At 36.1% G+C, this 15,851-nt stretch overlaps 1 protein-coding gene and 1 long non-coding RNA gene across 2 annotated transcripts; both read right to left on the bottom strand.

The window, feature by feature from the left end:
- Nucleotides 1–6,471: 6,471 nt before the first annotated feature.
- Nucleotides 6,472–9,263, bottom strand: LOC122080661. The gene is made up of 3 exons (XR_006140860.1): nucleotides 8,801–9,263; nucleotides 7,919–8,088; nucleotides 6,472–6,875 (listed from the first exon to the last, which is right to left on the bottom strand). It is a non-coding gene; the product is annotated as an uncharacterized LOC122080661 (long non-coding RNA).
- A 3,669-nt stretch (nucleotides 9,264–12,932) lies between these two features.
- On the bottom strand, nucleotides 12,933–14,637 carry LOC122081273. Its single transcript, XM_042648313.1, has one exon. The coding sequence runs from the start codon at nucleotides 14,330–14,332 to the stop codon at nucleotides 13,526–13,528; it is 807 nt and encodes a 268-aa protein (XP_042504247.1). The 5' UTR covers nucleotides 14,333–14,637; the 3' UTR covers nucleotides 12,933–13,525.
- Nucleotides 14,638–15,851: the final 1,214 nt, after the last annotated feature.

Here is a 15,851-nt window from a genome sequence, read left to right on the forward strand (position 1 = left end):
CTTCCATATAACATAATGGGAAAAAAGAAATTGTACGACTCCATCATGTGGATTCTTTTATACATCCCTCACAAAATAGTGGTTTCGCATTCTCTTTCCTACATTTAAACTCACTATTTGACAGTTCAAAACCAGCTACACCCATTGGTGCAAAATTGCATAATGGATATCGAAGGAAACCTCTACCTAAATTAATTTATATTTTTTCCTAATTATGTTTTTTTCAAAATTATTTGACTTATAAATCATTCTTTAGATAGTTTTACACTACCAAATGGTGATGCACTCAACCTATATATCAGGTAATCTGATATGATCACAACATATCCACAAAAGTTCTTACAAAGAAAAAACATGTCCACAAACATTTGATGAAAAAATTGGTCAACTTTACATTTGTATATGCCAAAATATCTTGTACCGCTTTCCTCAATATTCCACCTAGTTGTGTCAAGTGTAAGGTGATGTGGCACTCCTGACAATCGGATGCATAGAGAATGGTCTGGAATAGATATACGTTAACTTTAAACATGTAATATCTATATATTAGCATTTTATTTTCCTTTTTTTCAACCATACATTTTTTTTTAACCATTTTCATTAGTTACAATTTTCTATTAGATTTTTTTAGTTTAATTTTACCATCTAGCTAATTTTTTGAACCAGAATTTGACATATGAATAGAGGACGTCAGGGTCCAACAAGTGCACATAATTTTAGTCATATCCAACTTTTCACGTTGCAAAATATTTAGGCAATACATAAAAGGCTTTTCCTAATGGGCTATCCAAAAAACAGTTCCCTATGTATTTTCTGGTAAAAAAAAAATTTAATTTTATATAAGATTTCCTTTGTGGTCTTCATTGTGAGGGTACTCTCTATGAGGTTTTAGATGGATATAGAATTGTTGTTGGCATGGATTCATGCCACTACATGTGGGGTTTGGTTAAGTGATTCTAGTCTCACCTAATATGATTTTAAAATGACTTCTCATGCAAGCACACCCTCATTGAATGCAATATTGGAATAAAGTCTTTGGGCAATTATGATTATATTTGCTCTTTCCTTTTTCTAATTTGTGAAGTGGTAGGCTAGATTTTTATTAATCAGGGCAAACCCATTACATTGAATTGGCAATGAGTCCCTGGGCCAACAACCTTTAAATAAATTTATAAAGTAAAAGCATCTAGTCGTAGGAAATTAGTTAAAAATTGAAATAACTAAATTTTTTAAAATAAATTACACCACCACCCATGAGAGGATGAGAGTTTCATCGTTTCATATTAAATGGTCACAACTCACAATTGTACTAAGAAACCTAGGATTATAGTACCAATACCAAAAAAAGGAAAGAAAGCTAGGGTTAGTGCTATTCTTTTTTTTGTTGTTTGATACCTAGGGTGTTTGGATCTTTGACATGACTAGTTCCTTGGGTCACCGTGATACCACTTACACAAGATCAGGTCAGTCCGAGAAGGAAACTCTAGTGCGGTGACCCCAAGAAATTAAGTGCAACGACGAAGGTTTGATCACGGGACCTCATTTCTTGAGGCGAAGTATCGTGTTCCTTTCAAGCCAACTGCACTAACCCCTTGAGGTTAGGGTTAGTGCTATTCGGTTGAAAAAAAAAGTCAATTAGTTCATATCTTATCTACCATGTGTTGCTCTTAAATATGAGAATGACTAATTTTTTTCATTCTTCCATGAGATTGAAAATGAAGATTAAGTCATTAAACTCGGCCCCAAACACTTTTGAAAATTTTGCATTAAATTAATTTAGAATTCTTCTTAGATAGAAAAAAATCAAAACGATTAAACCTAGAAGAAGAGCAAGGATTTCAAATTGACAATTCATATTGATTTTAGCAAAAAACATCTAAACCCTAACCCACCCTTCTTTTCCATGGGTAGACAGAGAATAAACCCTAGGTTCGTATACAACCCTTCATTTTGCATGAATCAAGAAAGATTGAAACCATGTGAACCATGAACCCAATTTCATGTGGATGGCCCCAAAAGATGTAATAGAATATATCCTTCCATTTGACTCCATAGTTCATTCATTTTTTCTGTACGACTCCATAGTTCATTCTAAAACTCAAATATTCAATAGGGTTATTACACTTAATCTTGTCTTATATAAGATATGAGATCATGTGTTTCCTCCACTAATCACCAATGTGGACACTTAGAATGAGAATTTATGTTAAACAATCACCACGTACTAATCCCTTGTAACTTGTTTACCAAAAATAAAGTCCATTTCTCAAAACTAAACTGCCATTCAACTTCCACATACGTAAGAATTTGATGTCCTTTTTGACCTTTAAATAGAGAATTCAGTGAGATGGAGATAGTGGCTGCACCACTATGGCAATTCTTTCTAGTCACCAAAGTTTAGTTTTGTTTTCTTTTTCATGTCTAACCCTTTCTTTAGATTTTGTTTTTATAATTTTTTTATACCAAAGTGAAACGAAATCACTACATCCACTTTTATTGGTACCATTGAATAATTTCAAGTGTTTAAAAATAATAACTTAAGAGTCTAATCATATAATCACGTCATTAACCCTCAATAAGGGACCTACCTAACACCATTGATTAGTCGATAATAATCACTAATGCATGCACATTCTTGCTCAAGGGGATTGAAGTGAACATTCATCAAAAGCAACCAACCCATAAATCCGTCCTACTTTAAAAAGTGAATGACAATGTGAAAGAAGATAGTGTTTGCCTTTTACTTATTAACAAAATGCAATGTGAAAGGAGTTTTACGAATATCCATGGAATGGAACACTCTCAAAGTAGCCTTATATTTATTATTTATAGTTGTTATATTGTTTCTATCTTTCATTATGAAAAACAGTTGAAATCTTTGGTGGGTCACATTTGCATCCCTTTCCCTTTCCCTTTCCCTTTCCCTTGTGGGTTTCATAAGGAGTTGAGATATCCACATCTACATTGCCTTTTTTTATTTTGTTTTGTTTTCATATTTAATGATGTTGATGTTTTTTATAATGAAATCATCTATATTAGCAATCAATTAACTTTATTAGTTGTACTTAAATGTGGTAGTTTATCCTTACCTCCATGGCCATGTCCATATTAGTGTTCAATAAACTATAATTGGAAGATAAATAGGTTTCCTCCATTTGACACATGGTAAGGTCTTATTTGGAAATAATTTGATACATGAATGGTGAGTTACATGAACAACATAATGATCCAAAACCAAACTAATCCATGATAAATAGTTTATCATAAGCTATTTCATCGAAAACTCATTGTCTTGTACTCTTGTTGGTCATCATAGACGAACTTTATTTTAAAAACAAGAGGAGTAGTACTTATCATATGATTCACATCCATGGTCACTATATGGACAACGAGTAGCCTATACACCATCTTTGTTTGACAATAAATGAGTAGAAAAGAAAAGTGTGAATATTTTGCTTCTCTAGTTAATTGTTTATCAAAAGAAAAGAATAAGAATAATCTTCTTTCAAATTTAAAATCATTTTTTTTTTTACTAACGACAAGTATCTAAGCCTTTAGCCCGACTAGTCCCGCAGCCTTATACTGTCCCCACAGCAGCACAGACCGGGACATACAAAGGTTAAATGAAAACCATTCAACTTTCATTGAAAGTGTGAGTGGCCCCAAGGAGGTAAGAGGAGTCCAATTCAGAACTACACGTTTCCTGAGGCGAAGATTCCTTGCCAAATCGACTACCCCTTAAGGTTTAAAATCACTTTATGAACTATAGAATTTTCTTTCTTTTTGCTCACAAAGGTTCTTTCCAACTTTATAAGATTTTACACGAAAAAAAAGTATATATTTTTTGAACTTTTTTATTGATACTTTTTTTTCTTTTTCTTTTCATGTCTTGCCAAACAATCACAACTTTAGGGATTCCTTAAGGAAAAAAAACACATACACATAGATTCAACTCACATCTTTCTCACACCTTCTCAAACATAATAATAATAATAATAATAATAATAATAATAATAATTAAATATTAGTATCAATGAAATTTTTTGTTCTAATTTTTATTTAAAAAAAAATATGCCCACCCAATATGTTTCATATCCGAAATTTCTACTCTCTTTCTATGGTGAGACTTAGATTTCCAGTCATTAATGTTAATTATAAAATATTAAACACATGATGTTACTTCTTATGATACATGTACATTTAGATTTCATCTTTGATTATACTAATAATCAACAGATGGTTGGTTTTTCTAAAAAAATTTAAGAAACACTAGTGGCTATTTCATGTTATTTAATTGGAAAGTTATTAACGTAACAATGGTTGGTTATATTTGGTAAAATAACAAAAGGGTAAAAAGACCAAATTATTATGAAAATATTTATTAAAAAATGAATTAATGGGGGTAAAGTAGATATTTCACTTATTACAAATTAAAATTAAAAAATATACCCAGAATTGAAATTGTAAAGAAATTTTAGTCATTTCATCTTAACAAGGGTTCGATTTAAACCTACCTTTCTATTGTAATCGAAAAAAAAAAAAAAAGGCACTGGGTTTCTTCCTTGAGATTAGGAACGAAGAAAAGGAAGACGAGATCGAAGATGGGGAGTTGCGTGCCTCCAATTCATGTTCTGTAACTTTCTTAATCTACACACGGTTTCTCTCGTTTCTATTCAATCGCTACACGTGTAATTCTTTTCCCGTTTCCTCTCTCTCTCCCTCTTTTATAGAAAACCTTATTCTGTATGAAATCAAAATCTGGTTTCTTTCAAGCCCATAGCAATGGCCCATTTCAATCGGATAAACCAATTTCTCTTGACTCTCTCCTTATTGACTCCTTAAAGCTTAAGCCCATTAACTCATACTATTTGATCTTTCCAAACAATACATCTTAACTTCATAACCCATAGAAATGGCCCAGTTCAATCTCCCAACTCAAACGGTTTCAAGGCAAAAATCACAATTTTGAAGGGTATTTAGAGGTTTTCATTACCAATATTAGGAATAGCAATATGGTGGGTGTGGCAGGGTTTAAAACCCCAGATTGGGACCAGTTGATTCAGGTCTAGATCGGTTCAGAGCCGCCCTTCAAAATAGTTGCTCCGGATGTGGGGGTGAAACATGGTTCAGTTGGGTTGGGTCTTAAAACCCTAGCCCAACCATAACCAAACCCAAACGACCCAACCCTAATTGACCCTAATTATGCAATGTTGGGCGGGGTTGGCCTTGATTTTTTTCAAGTTCGGGCTAAACTTGATTGACCTTTTTATACCATTTGCATCATATACACACTAGGGGAAAAAAAATCCAAATTAAGAGATCAAATGGTCAATAAGACAATTAAAATTAGGAAGTGCAACACGATAACGGATGTTCAAGACACTTGATTGGGCCGGGCCAGGCTAGGCTTAGGCCTCAACCCAAGTCTAACTCAACCCTACCCTAAGGGTGTCAATTTCAAACCGAAACTGAAACCAAATATAGAAATCGAATCGAATTTATTCGGTTCAAATTCTGTTTGAATATGTGAGTATGTTATTCAGTTCGGCTCGATTTCGATTTAGGGTGTCAAAACCATTGGTTCGAACTGAAATTAAATCGAATTGCTCTTATCATTCAAGAGTGTTTTTTGCAAGCTTTTTTTTTTTTTTTTTTTTTTTTTTTTTTTTTTCTATGTGGTAAGTGTTTTTTGCAATTTATCATCACATATTTACAAACTAAGATAAGTTTGGAGTTAGCAATAGCAATAAGCCCCATAACTTGAGCCTATTATGGTCTTTGGTCCATCACAGTCATGGATCAAAAGTGGAACCGTTTTCATAATTGAATTAAAACCGAGATATAAAATCGAATTAAAACTGCATATCAAAACCGAAATCGAACCGAGCCGAATTGAATTGGTTTGAGTATCTAAATACGAAATCGAATCGGTTATCGGTTCGATTATGGTCCACCTTATCATCATTTGGAACTGAACCGAAACCGAACCGATTGACACCCTTACCCTACCCCAAGGGTTAGTGTTTTTCAACCCTCATGATTAGAAATCTTAGCCTAGTACACATTCGGGCTTAGGGCGGGTTAATTTTGAGTAAAATTTAGGCATATTTACATAAAGTTTGGATATCTTTGTCAAACTTGTGAAAAGTATATCAAATGATATAGATTTCGATGAAAACGGAAAATGATTTTATCAAATTTTTAAACTTGGCTTACTAATTTTGTTCACAGTGGGATATTATGGTCATTTAGGACATATTAGTGAATATGTTGGTCAATTTTGGTCGAACTAAAGAAAATTCAGGTATATTTAGGTAAAGTTGGTCATCCTTGATCAAACTTGTGCAAATTAACTCAAATGATATTTTGACGCCTTGTTCAAACATATAACACTGGTAATTGAAGGCATACTAGTGAATTTATGTTCTAGATATAGATAACTTGATCAATTTATGCCTAATGCACTTGTTTTAGTGTAAAGCATTAAAGCCTATCCTACCGTGAGGTCTTGGGTTCAAGATCAATAATCACAACAATGCCATAACCTTATCTCAACTTAATGGGATCAGCCCATCAAGAAAACTAGATGTAAGAAAATTCAATGAGTCTTGATGGATTTGAACCACCATCTCTTGAGGAATCTCCCAAGTGCTCTACCTATTTGAGCTAAAGACTCGCATACAAGAAAAGAAGTTGATCATTTTGCTTCCACATACAGATTTTTGTATTTCTAGCCAACATGGATTGAACAATGAAGAAATGAAGCAATTGCTTATCTGCAGTGAAGCAATATATGGTAGGTCTGCATGTTGGTCATTTCGATGAAGCCACAAACTTCCCAAAACAGAGGTCCCTAGAATCCATCCAATCCTGACCTATACATGACCAATCCAGATCAGTTTCAGTTAAGACCAATCCCGAGTTTTACAAGCTCGCATCCAGCTAATAGGAACTCTATGCAGAAGAAAATAAATGGTTTTGCAAACAATGACACTGAAAGAAAAATGACTTCTTCATTTATCACATATGGAGTTTAAAATGAAAAGATCCTCACAAAAGTAAGAACAAGAACTACACGTTTTTCCTGTAAAACAGTAAATGTATGCTTTCTTGAAGAAGCCGTCAAGTTTACTGAGTGTAGGTCAGACAATAGTACATAAGAACCTAAAAATACAGACTATAATGAGAGTAAGCAATAAGTAGCATATTTTGTGAAGGATCAATATCTCATTTTCAGCCCCACTCTAAGAGTATACTTTAAAGTTGTTTTACATTAACAGAATAACAGGAGACAAAGTTGCTTCTTGGAGATAATATGCCAAGGGAGCTCTTCTACAAAAACAGAATAACATGCAAATCTTGATTCCTATGTAAAGAAAGAATACTTCTTTTAGTCTCAATCACCATTGGCGGAAATTGTAACAAGAAGAAGAAAAAAAAAATAGAGCATTCATTAATAACGGGTTGACCCCATTAACTTTACAACAACATGAAACAAATTCTAGAACAGAGATAGGCCCCTCATTGGGGAGAAGATTTCTTGCGTTTCATTAACAAAACTTCCATGTGCACAAGCCAAGATAACAACTACTAATGTGACCTCATGCTAGGTAAAAAAATAAAGTAACTGGAGCAAGCAGTATACATCTAAGACAGTAATGAGTAATCAGATTCACCAAAGTAGAGCAAAGTTACATCACTACCACACGCAATCCCATAGACAAAATTTTCATGATTTTGTAACTACTTAAACTCTTACTGATATGGTAATCATACTTTTCAAATAGATTTAAAAAAAAAAGGGAAAAAAAAAAAAAAAAAAACAAGAAATTTGATTGAAAATCAGTGAGTCCAATGATTGTTTTACAAAATTGGCACATTTATCACAACATTGTGAACTGGGTTCATCAACACCCACCTTACCCTGTGTGGTACCATCCTGGGAAATGATCCCCTGCTCATGAGGCACGGCTCCTCTCGAGTTACTGGAAAGGATGGGAAAGACAACATGGGGGGGTCCAGAATCTTCCAATAGGACATGCCCTGCTATCTCTTTGCTTCCTTTCAGCAGTCCTTAGATCTTTTCGCCTGCTTCATACATGAGAAAAATCTGTCGTTAGTGGTAAAACATGAATCACCAACTTAAACACTCATATTTTCAGCATTACAGGTTAATACCTAATCTCATTGCAATAAATCCAATAATTCATTATCCTATACGCACTCATATTTTCAATCATTACAAATTAATGCCCAACCTGTACCAACTTTTCAACCATAAGATTGCTGTTAATAAAGAGTTGATTGATTAAAACAACCTCAACTACAGAAGGTTCATCACAGTGGAGTGCTGATTAGCTGAACATACGACCCTGTACTCCAAAACCTCAGTATTAATGTAAGCTTGCATGGGTCACTAATGGCCGGATCATATGTTATGTTAATGGTCAACAAGATACATTTTCTTCATCTAAAACATCAGCAAACATCTTTTTGGGTCAACAATCTTTGTGCACCCTAAAATCATTGTGATCCAAGAAGTTAAATCTCTAATGGGCATTCTATCGAACAACTTCCTAGCAGTTTCCATGTCCCCAAATTTTGAATACATTGATAGGAGAGAATTACAACATAGATACCAGTTTCCTATCCTCAAATTACCATCTCATAATAGATCTTCCTTCCACCCACAAATTACTACAGAGTGTCAAAGGTAATGTTAATTTTCCTTATACAAGATAATTAGACTAACTAATTGGAATTTGGTGGGCGGGGTTTGGAACCATACAATATCGCATACCTGAGCCTGAGAATAAGCAGTGCAATATCTTCAATTCTAATAGGAGCGAGATATGTCATAAGTGACTGTTTTGCTAACCTCTTTTCGTCTGGCATTGATACAACTGTCTTCCCCATTAGATTTGGAGACATTGCCTTCAGAAGCTTTAACAACCGGCGGTTAACGAGTGCCCTTTCACGATGGGGACAGGTGGATTCACAGAGATCACAGAGAGGGAGTTGAGAGACGAGAGAGAGACTGAAAAGAGGTTATGAGGGTATCAAGGGAACAGGGGTTAGTGTGGTGTTAAGTGTTTCAGCTTCCAATTTTTTTTCCCTATGTCGACAATGCTGCTGAAATAAATTTTGCTAGAATTCGCCGGCCACTTCAAGCGCCACCGGAAAGAAGACAGAGGTTGGATTGGTCGGAGACGACAGAGATGATGTAAATGATTTTGGGGAGGATGGGTTTTTGTCAATTACGATTCAACCCTTTACTAGAAATTATAGATAAAGTTTTTTTTTTTTTTTTCTTCCATTTATCTTTCAATTTTGGCATGAATATTATTTTTCTTAATTATCCCTATAAATTTATCCCAATTACATTCCTTAATACTGTTTTAAGAGGGTAATCAGTGTCTTGTTATGTTTCGACAAACGACAGCCCTTGTTATGCTAATAAAAATCCTATTTGATATAGTGAGACACGTGGTATGATGTCACACGATCAACTTTTTCTTTCTTGTTTCACTCCTTATTTTACGTTTATAATTTCCTTGTGTACATTTTATGTATAGAGGTAATTGCAGTGTTTGTATCATTGGATATCCGAATTTATTAAAGGGTAATTTACAATGCCACCCCTTAAAGTATGTCACAATTATAAGAACACCCCGCCTATGTCACAATTATAAGAACACCTCCTCTGTTTCATCAAATTATACTCAGACTCCCTACTGTCAATCACTATTAAGGAATGTACCTTATTTGCTAGTCAGCAACTGTATTTTATTTTAAATACCAAAATACACTTATGAAATATAAAGTCCCAAAAATATCCTTATAGTAAGTTAATATTTTTTTTACTCAAACCGTAATTGTTGGATCACCAGCAATCGTTCGGAGCAGCGATAGAGGCTTCGACGACGAATGACGACCCACAAGAAGCAAAAAGCAAGAGGAAGCAAGGAATGGTGAGCCGCTCCATGCTCTGGTTCTGAAAGAAGCAGAAACAGAGTCTTTCAAAACCAGAGCATGAGAGAGAGCGAGAGAGAGAGAGAGAGAGAGAGAAAGTGGGGAGAGTGAAGTGAGTGAGTGTGATGTGAGGTGGGGAAGACAAGAGAGAAAAACACAGGAGAAGAATAGAGAGAGAGAGAATTTAATCTTTTATACATTAAACTCTGCATAATAGAAAACAGAACTAATTAACACCAACAAAAAGGTGAGAAGTGAATGTGAAATTAAAAAAATAAAAACATCATCTTGGGCAAAATTAAGCCTTTATTTTGTTACATAAATTTGGTTAGTTCAAAAATGGAAACCTAACAATAAGCTCCTTTAAACGAACAGCTAAGGAATTTTCACATGTTTTCTGCGTTCATAAGGTAACATACGAATACACAACTGCAATTTTAAGCTAAAACTCGAATTCGGCCATGAAGGTTCTCATCTTAGCTCTAGTAAATTTTTCTTCCAAGAAGAAAAAAGACTAGAAAGAATGTCTCACCCCACCCAAAAACTATCATAATAAAAAAATATAATGAACTGGAATGAGTAAAAAATAGGGGGAAAAAGATGAAATTTTGGTGGGTTTTGAACACATTACAGTTCTACTAAGATATGCATTCTCAAAGATGGGTCGCCATCTGAAGATTATAATTGAAACCCGATACACATAAATGTTCTTCCCAATATACGAAATAAGGAAAAAATTATTACACAAAGAGAAAATAGAGAGAACAAGTCCAACGAGAGCAACCCATCTCATCTTAGACTTAAACATCTTCCCTCAACCTTCATGGAACCCCAAAGTACAAGAACCACAGATAATAGCAATAGCAGAGTTATAGTTCACTGATCTGAAAACCTCACTCTGGCGGTTCCCCTTCGTCTTTGGTAATAATCTTTGAACCCACATAGAGATCAAGGAGAAAACTCCTATAGAGGGAGAAGAAGTCAAGGAGAGGAAACACAACCGAGATATTGTCTTTAAGACTTCAAATCGGAGCTAATCGAGACCGTGATAAAGCCCATGCTGGATTTTCTCCGGTAGACGGGTTCGTACCTCATGGTGAATGCTTACCCTTTCTTCATGTACTCTGCTAATGCCGACGTTACCTCAAATCATAGGTATGGAGATTAGGAGAGGAGAGAAAGATAAAAGATAATGAAATGGTAAAATGGTAAAGAGGGGTATTTTTGGGATAATGAAAATTGGTACCCTATCAATGTTTTATCCATAAGGACAAATATGTCATTTCATTACATTCCTTAACAGTGATTAACGGTAGAGGGTCTAAGTCTAATTTGGTGAAACAGAGAGAGTGTTCTTATAATTATGGCATTCTCTAGGGGGTGGCATTGTAAATTACCCTTTATTATATTAATAGAGATGGTTGAGAAGATTTTATGGAGAGAGAGAGAGGTGGGTTGCGACAAAGGAAGGGAGGGGACTAGAGCAATTTAAGAATTTTGAAATATCAAAGAGAAAGAAATATGAAAGTTTTCCCATTTTGGGAGAATAAGAAAGGAATATTTGAACAGGGAGTTTGAGTAGATATAGGAAAGTGATACAAAATTTCTTTTATAGTATTTTAATTCTCTAATCAATTGCAACACTCTTTTTTCCCACATTTTTCGTTAAAATATTATTTGATAAATCATGTTAGTAAAAATATTAGGGAAAGTGTTTGCTATGGGGAAATGTTACTCTAGCACATGTGCGGGAGTCAATAGGAGCATGCGTGGAAGCATCAATAAATAAATCATTTTCTATTTCAAGGGGGCGGGTTGGTCATTTTACTCCAGGTATCTGTGTGTAACCCCTCCCATGAAAACAATACAGAATTACAGATCGATGGTATAGGTCCTATGATTATGAATACTAGCTTAGCCAAGCGGTGGCAGTTTTGACTTGGACAGCCGATACTCAGGGAAAGATGTCCTCGAAACCCTATCATGTGTGTGTGCGCAGTAGTAGGTTGCCCAATAGGCTGGCCATTGCGACTATCCCTAGGATTTAAAAAAAAAAAAAAAAAAAAAAAAAAAAAGTCTCATGAGATGAACAGATTTAGTCTGTTGGGCCTTTGTAATGTACTCTAACTCCCTTACGGCCCACGTTCTACTGATTAGAAAATGTCTAGTTCACCTACGGGTGTCAATTTATAACCTGTACGAAATCTAAATCCGTCCATTCAATTTGATTTTGATTTAAAAAAAATATAGAATATTTTCTTGGTTCAATTTGGTTTAATTTCAGTTTCATGATTGAAATTGCCAAATCAAGTTATCGGAAAAAAATCGTCTGCAATTCCGATCTCGTACAATTCCATGCAATACCACCTTCAGGCGGTGACACGTGTATTGATGCCAATACAATGGTCCAGATCTGATTTAAATGCTTCTTCACTGATTTAATGTTTTATTAGTTGTACCAGATCTGGACCATTGTATTGGTATCAATACACGTGTCACCGCCTGAAGGTGGTATTGCACGGAATTGTACGAGATCGGAATTGCAGACGATTTCAACCCCAAGTTATCTGTTTTTAAATTGAAGAAATCATATTCTTTTAAAATATTTTAATGAATATGGATGATAAATTTCATTTTTTTTTAGTGTTTGAAAAAAATCGGTGGTTTGTAAACCTAACAAAAAAGGGGCTTTTTATGATGTAAGAAATTGGTCCAAACACTCAAAATAAGACCCAAATTGTATACCTCCATCCTTGAATGACCCTCATGAATGGAAACTTATTCACCGTGGCTTTACGAAAACTCGATTCAAAAATAAAAATAAAATCCAAATTGTTTATATATATATATATATATATTATGTATATTTTATTCATTAGTGTTATAGGCACTGTTATACCATTAACAAGTTATATTTGCCTATGTGAGGCTTTCCAAAGATTACTCTCTTGAAATATGAGTTGGTTTCAATATGGGTCTAGAATGTATTCTGAAAAGACAATACTACAGTTTGGTACATGTTCTTACTCTGAAATTCTAGAATGGGATCAAGAATGGGACGTCATTCTAGAACGTGCCTAAAACCCATTCCGACACATTGTTGGATACAGTTTTGTCACTCCAAAATGCATTATAGACCCACTATGCATTCTGACAATGCATGCCAAACAAATTCTTAATGGTTCTGAAGACACCATTTGGAATCCATTAATGGCCGTCTTTGAACATTACAGTGACGAGGAAAGGCAACTAAATCCTACCCACTGTGAAGAACTGAGGCGAGAACCCATAGAAAATGATGAGAGATCAACTTGTGAGACAGGAGTTGCAGGAAGGAGAAGGAAGCAGAGACCCATCATGATCAGGCCAAGACTAAGGGAGCAGAGACGAGAGAGAAACAAAGAAAACCAGAACTGATGTTAAGCAACCACCAGCATTAGCAACACTAGCCACAAAGGCACAAAGAACTCAACCTTCCATCATAGAAATTTGCTTTCGAATGGGACATCCTGAAGTGATCTTCAAAAAAATTGCAGGTTCTGATGCAATGGAGTCAGACGAGAGCTCCACCGGAACCCCAACCCGTGAAGCAATGCAATAGATTCTTCTTCCGCTGAAACCCTAACCCGCAAAATAATCCTCCAATGTCCACAAAATCTTTTTCGTTCCCATTCGCCAGTATGTCCCTTTTCCCGTTCCAGTCCTGCAGAACCGTCGATGAGGTCGACGTAGACGAAGCCGAAGATGATTCAGCGTCGGAATATTCCGCGGAGTCTCCAGACGAATTGTCGCAAGAATCGGGCTGTTCCTCGCTGTTCTTGTTCAATGGCTCCCGCCTGCGGTGTTGGCGTCGGTGGTGGTGGTTTCGATGGCCCATCATATCACGATACCCAATCGCCGAGAATCCTGTCAAGCCGAGGAGGTCTATGCCGTTGATCACCATAGCTCCAAGGTTGAGAACACCTTGAAATCTGCCGGAAGGGCGGCGGATTTGGAGAGCGATGAACGAGGGAATGCCGACGCCGGCGAAGACTTTGGTAGGGGAAGAAACTGCAGGGCAGAGGCAGTTTCCAACCAAGAACCTGACGGTACCGATGAGGGGATCTTTGAGGCAGCCAACGGCATAGATCTCGACAGAGACGGCGGAGGTATCGTTGGAGAGAAAGTCCGGGGAGACTCGAAAGATGAACTTGTCATTCCAGGTAGGGTTTTCACCGCCTATGATGTCGACGCGAGTGCGGAGCTTGGTGGTTGGGTTAACCCACGCCAATGCATAAGTCTGCAAGCGACGCAGGTTGGTAGAGGGAGACTTGAGGCCCTGAGCAGAGATCAAGTTGATCTCCAGGAGATGGGTTTCCATGCTTCGTCTCTCTCTCCCTCTCTTTCTCCCTTCCTCCTGTAATGGATGTCTCTGAGTCTGCCTCTGACTCGATTCAAGAAGAATAAATCAAGAAATGGAGAGAGTGAGAGATGAGTCCCTAGAGAGAGAGAATGGATGTGCGATGAACATTGTCTTGCGTCACAGAGGAGCCAAAGGAGCCAAATCCGTTCACCAGTGACAGTCACCGACTGACCGACTCACCAACGAGAGATGAGATCGAGTGGTCGAAGGTATCTTTGGTAATTAATCAACCTAAATAGGGTAATATAGTCTAATAAAATTCTTCCTCTAGCGTGCTTTTCTTGGGTGGGGGCGGGGGTAGAGGAAATTTTCTGCAGAAGAAGCTTATGGATGTCAAAGTTCAGCCGGAATCGATCAATCGATCGGATCAATCAAAATTGATGGTTTAGTCTGGGTATAAATGAATTGGATTTGATTCGTTGAGAATATGAAACTAGTAGAAATCGAATTCAAATCGACCGGAAAACAGACTGAACCCGATTAAAATTGAGGCCTGACCGATAGTAAACTGAAAAACAAAAACAGAAAAGCCCATACTTTTCCTATTGATTTCCTTATCCATAAATGTAAAAGTGACACGGAACACACCGAACCGGAATAAAAAAACTGACAAGAAATCAGATTGAAACCGAAACTTTGTTAACAGTTTGGTTTCGGAGTTGGTCCAGTAACATATCAAAACCAATTCCGGCTGACCGAAACCTGTTTAAACTGACCAATTGACTACCTTATTGAAGCTTCAGCCAACCAATGTCTCCTATTTGTATGCATCTTAGGATGGGATAATTCATGCAAAGTAAAGTTGAGGCTTAATGTCTTGTAGTATGTGGCTTGGGTTGTGGTCAGCCTCCAATGTTTGGTATATCTAGGATTCACTTGGTATAATTTCATAAAGGTAAGAAAAATATTGCCCGGTCACCTGCATCAATAAGGCCAATGAGAGCTCATTGATCACGGGTTATTTTCATTTTGTAAGGGGTAGGGTGATTATTTCAGTGAGTCATGTCTGGGTGGCTATACATGCCCAAGCATTGTTCTTTTCCCTTTTTGAAAATTGTATCTTTAACATCTTTTTTTAAATGGTAGAAATGGAATCAACAGGGTTAAGAGGAAATTCTCTATCAGCTGAAGGGCAAGAAGAAGATAGCTTGTAACCATATTTCCATTGCGACTTGCGAGTGAAGGCTGCTCTCACCTATCAACAAAAAAAAAATTATTGCTCCCACCCCACTATCGATGAATAACATATATTTTTGTGTTATGATTGTTTTATTATTTTTTCTTTTATTACGTTGTGTTTTTTCGCATCATGTTGTGACTCAACTTCTACAATAATAACCCTCACAAAGGCCAAACATGCCTCTGCAAATAATTCAAGATAAATTCTCATGAGAAGAGATGATATCTTCATCAAGTGAGTGCAATAATAGGTTTTATTTTTTCTCCCTATTTGCATTCTATAGAAAATCTATGTAAG

This window comes from Macadamia integrifolia, chromosome 6 (assembly GCF_013358625.1).
Source record: "Macadamia integrifolia cultivar HAES 741 chromosome 6, SCU_Mint_v3, whole genome shotgun sequence".
Lineage (NCBI taxonomy): Eukaryota > Viridiplantae > Streptophyta > Magnoliopsida > Proteales > Proteaceae > Macadamia > Macadamia integrifolia.

Excerpts from the sequence above, each read along its gene's own strand:
- LOC122081273 (XM_042648313.1), bottom strand. The coding sequence starts at position 14,332 with ATGGAAACCCATCTCCTGGAGATCAACTTGATCTCTGCTCAGGGCCTC.